Genomic DNA, 8,706 nt, shown 5'->3' on the forward strand with positions numbered 1-8,706 from the left:
AAACCATAAATATGCAAGAGATATGCTCAGACATAGGAAAGCCTTGCTGGTCGCACAAAGTCTATACTTGCAAGATTCTGAATACAGCCTTAGATGTTCTTTATTAAAGGTTTGATCATGTCAACCTTACCAAAGTATAAAATGATGTTGGTGGTTTGGTAGGCAAAAAATCTGAACAAATTGACAATGGATACAGAACGACTGGAATATCCATAATATCTGGGTTTGGGTGCAGTAAACATAATTTGAAAGCAAAACTGCATAAGGTTTGATTGGAAAATACAAAGATTTGGAGACTTGTATCAGTTGACAAGCGAAACAACGATCTCATTGAGTGTCTCGGCAAAGTTTTCAAATGAAAATCGTTCGACGACACGAGCCCTCCCAGCTTCTCCCATCGTCTCCACGAGATCCGGGTTCTGCATCAGTTTTAACCTGCAACCAAACAACATTTTGCGTGAAGCTTTAACGCTTGCATTTTTACGAGATTTGTACCAACGACGCTCCGATCAAGTTTTTAACGTCTGAATTTGGGTCAAGCGCCCCAGACCATTCGGCCAAATGGGTGGCATGATGCTTAAAACTTAATGAACTACTAAAGTAAGCCTAATGGGTAAAACCTTACTATACAACTGTGTGCTGTATGCTATTTTATCACTGCTTCACACTTGATACGGTTTTCAATAATTACGAAATAAAGCGGGACAAAAAATCAAGATCTAAGTCGGGTTCAAGTTTTTATGCTTGGTATCTTGTCGATAAAGCAAAGCACCAGGCATTTGAATCTCTTTAATTTCTGTAACTCGAATATTCGTTTAGGCATGAGTCATGACTTGGGACTGGGGACCTTAAACAGTGGGTAAATTTGTTCTCAGGATACAATCAGACATGCTTTGAGGGTAAACTAAAGTGAGTAAATATTTTGCCGTTACAAAAAGCAGCCTCTCTCATAAACCGTTGCAACATTGCTATACGTGATTCACCAGTCACCCTTGTTTGTAAATGAATAGTTCAATATATTCACCTGACGGCTTTCTATTCGGATCAACAGTCATTTGCCGCTCGTATACACGACAAAGTTGCATGCAAATTTCTCAAGTACTCACATAGCGGTCGCAAAACTTTCTGAATTCGGAGGACGAAGAAATCCAGTTTGGCCGTCGGCAATTGTTTCAAGCGGTCCACCACTGTTTACCGCAATAACTGGTTTCTGGAAAAGTAACGTGCGGATTAAACAGTTGTGCCGAAAGCAAATTTGTTTTGTGCCTTGTTTATTTATTCATTCCCTATCTATAGTTTGTTTTTAGCAACTCAAGGTAAACAAGATGTATTTTTAACAACCAAAAAATAACTGCACTTAAATGAATGTACGCAAGTCGGTTTTATGCGGTCAAAAACACTTAGAAAACTATTTCGATTCCGTCTATGCACTGAAGGACTTCAAGACCCACCGGCAGACGAGTCGATTGCGTTGTGCAACAACCAAGCTATTTTAGTCGTGCAAAAAAATCTGTCTGTTTATGCAAGCAGTTACGATTTTGAGGAAACCTATTAATGTCAGGATTGGTTTCTACCTAAAGTTATAAAAGTAACATGTTTTTATTACCAAGCAATTGAAATTACACAAACGTGATTTTTTTATGTGAAAGGACAATAATAGTTCACGTCGTGCATGCGAATGTGTCAGTGCCCAATAAAAATGCAATTATTTCGGTCACGCATTATTCCTGAAAGCAAAAACGAAACAACATATCGGGCAATGGCAAAGTATGGTATGGTTCATTGTCTATACAAGTATGGTTCATTGTCTAGTTACTTCGCTGTACGATGGCGAAAACGAACCAAATACAATATTTTTACAGGATAAAAGTTCCTTTCTAATGCATAAATGACGAGTATAAAAGTTCCTTTTTTAGCTCGTTTTATTTTTTGTAGCAAGCATACACTCCGAACTGGGGGCTTATACATGAGATCTTTAACGCCGTGAGTAGCTGGTTTTACTGAGGGATGGTAAACCATTGGCCGTAACCATTTTCCAAGTACGTCATCGTGCTTGTAGCAAACAATACACCCTGCACTATGGGTTAATCCAGTGATTTTCAACAGGTGTTTCGCAAGAAATTTGTTAATTTGACTGGTGTTCGATGGAAAACCGGTCGAAATTCACTGGTTTATACAATTGGTGAAAAAAAGCTTTTCTTTCAGGAAAGTAGTCGCATTCAACAATTTTAATGTTTCGTCGGTTTGCTTGATTTATTGTAGTGTAATATTTAAATTCCTTGTAAAATGTTAAGGTGGTAATTGCGTTGGTGTTCCGCAAGATTATTTAACGCATTAAGTGTTTTGTGGCTTCCGAAACGTTGAAAAACAATGGGTTAATCCATACAACAAGTGTTCATTCCTACTATTTGCTAGTTTATCGCGATTCGCGAGGTTTAGTAATCAATACATAAATGATATGAGGTTAGGTTGTATAGATCCTCACCTTCAAGTACATTGCCTCGATGGGAACGATGCCAAAATGCTCATTGTGTGGAGTGTAAAGTACACCAGTTGCACGGCGATACAAGGCCACCTTCTTCTGATTGGAAATGGACTGCAGAAATGACACCTTATCGTCTACTTTAAGCTTCTCTGCAAAACACAAAGGCAAAACTGCGGTAATAAATCGATTTCGTAAGGGAATCTAAAATTTACTTTTCTCAAACATGCTGAAACTTTTTTAAAAAGGTTCTCTAATACGTTAAATATTTAACACCAAGTTTCTCTAATCCACTGAACATTTAACATCAAGTGTCTTTAACCCTCTGATTCCCATTACCTTACAAACATTTTGCATACTTTCATTTACCCCCAAAGGGACATGTTTACCAATTTAAGGTATTTTTATCGGTTGAGAACCTTAGTCTTGGGATAATTGCGTTTCAAAAACGAGTAAAATTTGGAAATGTCTAATAATAATGTGTCATTTTCAGCTACAGCGCACCACGATAACAATATGCGTACATAAAACCATCGAAACCGAAAATTCACAAACATATAGGTATGGGAGTATATTAAGTTGGCTTTTACAACAATCTGTTAGTCTTGAACGTCACCTACATGTGCTGCAAATGGCGGCAGAAACATGGCAGTCAGCGAGGCGAACCACGACACAACATTTGACCTTAATCGGGTTTTTAAAAGTGCTGGATGTACAAGGTCATAGCACGAAAGCCCAAGAGCCGTAAATTACCCGTAATACAAGTTTGCGGTAACTTTTTACTGCTAGGCGACTTCTCAAGTTAAAACAATGCACATAGTTGTGTTTACGGAAACGGTGGGTGAAAACTTGACCCTAAATGCGGCTTTGAAGAACGAAGCGAGTAGTCGCAAGACTTGTTTGTTGTTAGAGATTTGCAGTACAAACAAGGCTTAAAAGCAAAAATGAGAGCAATGCGACGGGTTACGTTCCTTTTTGTGACCATACACAAACCAATTACAAACATATTTTCTACAGTAAAAAATCACTTATCAGACAGAATTGCCATAGAAAACAGACTGTGACTCGGTAGAGCTACTAACACCATGACGAGAATCAGAACTTCGCTTTCACAAGGGGGCGTAAAGAGCTGAATTTTTTTTATAAAATGGGTTGGGTTGGGAAATATTTACATAAAATTTTTACATTAGTAACTAATTTTTTGGGTTGGTTTTATCGAATTTTAAGTGCTAATACCTTACCCCGACCCTAATAGCCCTAACCGTGAGTATTTTTGGAGATATAACCAATCAAATTTGGGGGGTGATTCTCGTTGTGGTGTTAGTAGCTCTACCCTGTGACTCATGCCCCTAATAATAAAATACGCAAAAGCGACACGTATAAGAAAACTTGGGCTGTAAAAAATGCAAACAATGTGACTGCAATGAATGCTAATGCCCCGTGATTTGCAGAGAAGAACAAAAACAACAATAAAAGTATTAATCGCCTGTCTGTACGTCACTTCCGAAACGCGTTTTGACTGATATGTAATCAAACAAGTCAATTTGTTCATACTCGGTACAAACCTATGAAGCAAACGCTTTAGGCATGTTTGACAAACAGGGTTACCGTTTTTCCGCTAATAGATCATTTTGTTTATATCAAAAGCGATCTACATACTAAAAACCACATCTAAACAATAATTCAACATTTTCAACAATTGCACCCCTCTTTAAATCCCCATTTTTCAAAATCGTTGATTTTTGCATTACGGCAAGTTGCCGTAACACCAAACTGCAAAAAAGACGATTTATCGGATTACAAAACGCGGTTTCTTAAACACACGATTAGCGCCGAAGTACGTGCACTGTCTGTTTAAGCTGCTGTAATGCATCTCTTCGGGCAAGTCCCATGATTCAGAATTGTGGTTTCGTTACGAGCAAAACGGTTTCAAATTGCAAGGCCGACCAAAGCGGTTGTATTTCTTGTTTATCTGAATAAACGGAACTAGCCTTGTTTTTGCCCGGTCGTTTTACACATTGCCTGAAAAACATGATTACTTCCCTCCATGCTACGACCAGTTGCCCTAATTTCCTGTGCACACGTGATAAACCGGCAGGAACAACGAATGTCGAAACATTTGCTTTAACACAGACAGGACGATGTTAGTGTAAATACATAAATTATGCGATGGACGTCGATGGTTTGTTTATATGTGGCCATGATTATCCGCCTATGCTGTGAATAACAATATCAAGGAAAGCAGATCACGCAAATGGGGCGTAAGCGCCGTAAAAGCACTGCTATTTGTTTAGTCAGAAGCATGACCCACATTGACATGGCGGTTACCACCCACAACGGACAAACTTCTATGTTTTGATGCTTTAGTCGCTTTATAAGAAATTCTATCTTTCAAGATATGCCATTATCCTGACGAAGACGTCTCCTATGGGGCGCCGAAACGTCCATTATTTATGATAAAACTGCTAGAAGAGTAATACACCCGTATAAACACTTCTAAAGCGTTTCTAGATTAACTGTTGAAATATCGATTGTCGTGATGTTCACAATAAAAGTCAACTTACCGGCCAATTTTGACAGCTCCCTGTAATGGTTAACGTTTTCCTCGACTCGTTGGTCGTAACCACCCGCCATCACAAGATGAACTTTTTTCCACTCGGCATCGGTGACCCGGTCGCGAACAAGATCTGCAACAAACAACTAAATTGTTGATGAGTGATGAACACGAGCAAAACAAGGTGAAATGGGAATTTTCACACGTCCTAAGATAGTTGCGCATGCGCAGACGTTGTTTCCCATGACATAGCATGATTGAACAAATGACTCGGAGACTTGAGGTTTAAAAATAGAAAAAAAACGTGAAACATATGACTCCTTCGGGAGCGTTTCAAAAAGCGACCTATTTCCGATGGAATTTTTATGGCTAATATGTGCTTCCGGTCTGTGAAATACTACCAATGTGTTTACCCGAAATATTTCGAGGACAATAGTAGAAACACCAAAGAAAACGTTGCTATAAAAGGAATTCTATGAAGGGAGCATGTGATTTTACTGCGACACGCACGTCACAGACAAAATCCGACACACAAACTAAAAAAGCAAATTGCTATTTGAGGGTCACATAAGCATGGGTCGATTTATCAACCTCGCTATAGGATTGGCAAAAGGTGCGTTTTAACGTACTTTGCGGGTGGAAACAATGCGCGCATTTTACGTCGCAGAATCGGCGGCACCGTAAATGGCCCACAAAACTGTACGCGTTTGCCACAGGTGAAAAAGGTCAAATTACAAGCACAACCAAGTTACGCCTGGTTGCGCCGTGTAAACAGGATGACACAAATTGGACTAAACAATTGAAAAACCAAGGAGTGTTTAATATTTGGCTTTTTGAATAGAATATGACAGAGCAAAATTTTTCACACTTTTCAGTCCCACAAATCTAAAATTTGGCAAATAATCTAAAAAAAAAACTTAGAAAAACGAAGGTCCTTATATAGTCGTTTGGCATGTGTCCAGTGTTATTTTTTTGGAGTTGATAGAAGGGTTGCGTAATGTGCTCAGGGTGACCAGAAATACTTGGCAGGGGTTATTAGTTAAATAAACAAGGCGGTTGCTAATGAAGTGAAGTGTTAGATTTGGTGCCGTTTCACCCACAACACGCACCCACGTAACAAGAGCAGGTAAAATTGTTGTCCGGTCATCATTTTTTTAGCGGTGTCACATTGTAAAATGTCAGGTAAATTTTCTTTTCCTGCCAACCGTGGGCGACTTTTCTACGGTACACAACCTTACGTGGGCGAAATTAGGACAGGGCTCAGCTAGAAATAGTCAAAACACGATTCCCAAGCCGATGGCATGAAAATTGGCTGCCACGAAACGATAAATGGTTTGTGAAACCATGCTTGAGTGGAGTTTTCTGCTTGTCGTGGGTGCGACATTTCGAGAAGTTTCTTCTGAATGGGGACTATTGCCGAACTGGCGCCTTGAGGTTAATCAGCTTGTTTTTGGTATGTTTCATTTTTAATTTCGTTTTGTAAACTTGTTAAATTCTTGACCTTTTTATATAGCGTATCGTGTAACACAGCTTTAGCATATTTGGTACACTGTAAGCTAATATGCTACATACATATCGCAGAAAACAACCTAAATAGAAAAAAAACTGTTCCAAATTTTCTGATAGCAAAACGTGCGCAACGAAAGGGCGCAAGTGACCTGTGTCCTGCCAAATATCAGTAAAAGAGGGCAAAAAGTGTCTGGTTTACAAAAAGACTGACGATTTAATAGGGCGTGTGCTAAAAGCTAAATAAAAAAGTACCTAAAGCTTCTATCGCCAAGCTAAGATTCTTCTTGCGCTCGTAACGGTTAATTGAAAGGAAAACGTGCTCAGCTCGTGTCGGCAGACTGGACGAATCCAAACGGGTTGGCATCTGCATGACTTGATCGTAGTGCTTCGTATTAAGGCTTGGGTACAAAACGTGCGTCTCCATATCACGCAACGTCTTAAAAGTCTCTTTGAAGATTTTCTCTGGACAAAACAAACACCAATCGTCATGATGACTGAAATTCAATTGGTATCACATGTCTTAATATATATGCAGTAAAAATACTATAAGTCAACCCAAACACTAAAAAAAGTATAGTATTCACAATTAATAGCGATCCACATATGCCTGCCAATACCAATTCTTTGTAAAAGCTTCTATTTAAGTTGGGTGGCTGAGCATTATGAATAATGCTTGTTGATCCCATGAGTGAAAGTTCAAAGAAAGTTTAAGTTAGGATGACAAGATTTATTAAATACTTTCTCCCTGTAATTGATTTATTTCGTGACACCAGTATGCCTTTGTTAAAGGTCAGAATCTGAAACATTTCTGGTTTGGAGGTAAAGCATATGGTAAATTGTTTGTTGTTATGGCATGCTCTGCTGAGCAAGCACTGGGGATTAACATTAAATTTTGCAATTACTGTCCGCTAACCTTTCACGACACTAAGTCCATCTACAATTAATAGGTGTGCATAAAGTATGTATGACTAACCTGTAAATTGGCTGTTGACAAACAACATGTCCGACATGCCAGTAGATTTTTCTTCCAACCAATCAATTGGCATTCGATAAAGAGATTTAATTAAAGATGTTCGTTTTGTTAATAGCTGGTCTGGAAAGTGACAGTAGAAAACAATTTTGGCTTTGGTAAAGAACCTAAGAAAAGCAATACAAGCTTGTCATTTTGATTTTATAAAAGTACATATCTTTTCAAATTTCTTACTTCAAAAATGGTATACATGCAGAAATTTGATCACAAAATATGACATCTGGTTTCAGAGCTGAAATCAATATGAGATAGAAAGAAATGTAAATCATTTTGAAGTAAGCCAAAAAGGCATGGAACATTCCAAACACACTGCGAGGAAGCCAGCCCCCGACCACATTCACAGAAAATGTCCCATTCTTTGTTTCTGCAAAAAAACTCAAATTCAAATCATTGTTTTAGTACGTGACCATTCACAATTAAATGTCTTTAGTACATATTTTGCGAATAGTGTCAACATAAGTATGTACACAGTTTAGGTGAATCATTACAGCTTTGTGTTTTTTAGGTTTTACATTTTAAATTTCATTCAATGTATTTATTACATTGTATGATTGTGTGAAATTAAACATAATCACAATTCGCTTTTGTCTTTCATTTGTAAAAACTGAAATCGCTAAGAAATGTTTTTTACTAACATAGCAATACCGTAAACCTATTAACAAAATTATTATATTATTTCTTTGCTAGCACAGCAACTGGAACCTAAATCAATGGGCAAAATGTAAAATCCAGACACAAACCTTCAAAGCAATGTTGTCGATCATGATGTCCGGTCATAAAACTGACCCGATGACCTTTTTCTTTGAGAGCAAGGGCGGCATCAACCACAAGACGTTCAGCACCACCGATGCCCAAATCAGGATGAATAAATACGATTTGCATTGCAAACGCGAAAAGTTTTTAATATACAACTGTACCTGCACAAAAGTGACACATGTTAGCACAACATCGTCGGCTAATTTCAACAAGCTGACTTAATAACTGGTTACAACGTGGCTGTTCACCACATAACATTCTGCCTTCAACTAAAGTCATGCCGCACTTTACTATCCTTTTCAGCTGATCGTTGTCACGAACGCATCACCGCGCATCGCAACTGGAGCGTGACGACAATTGCCACAACGTTTATCG

General features: G+C 38.4%; 1 protein-coding gene across 1 annotated transcript; it reads right to left on the minus strand.

Moving 5' to 3' along the window:
- Window positions 1–82: 82 nt before the first annotated feature.
- On the minus strand, window positions 83–8,512 carry LOC145222853 (alpha-1,3/1,6-mannosyltransferase ALG2-like). Its single transcript, XM_080089074.1, has 8 exons — window positions 8,316–8,512; window positions 7,750–7,939; window positions 7,519–7,682; window positions 6,798–7,007; window positions 5,047–5,169; window positions 2,486–2,634; window positions 1,107–1,210; window positions 83–435 (listed from the first exon to the last, which is right to left on the minus strand). The coding sequence occupies exons 1-8, from the start codon at window positions 8,455–8,457 to the stop codon at window positions 303–305; spliced, it is 1,215 nt and encodes a 404-aa protein (XP_079945200.1). The 5' UTR covers window positions 8,458–8,512; the 3' UTR covers window positions 83–302.
- Between the last annotated feature and the right edge of the window lie 194 nt (window positions 8,513–8,706).

Source organism: Phallusia mammillata, chromosome 4, assembly GCF_965637545.1.
Source record: "Phallusia mammillata chromosome 4, kaPhaMamm4.hap1.1, whole genome shotgun sequence".
In the NCBI taxonomy this organism is placed as follows: domain Eukaryota; kingdom Metazoa; phylum Chordata; class Ascidiacea; order Phlebobranchia; family Ascidiidae; genus Phallusia; species Phallusia mammillata.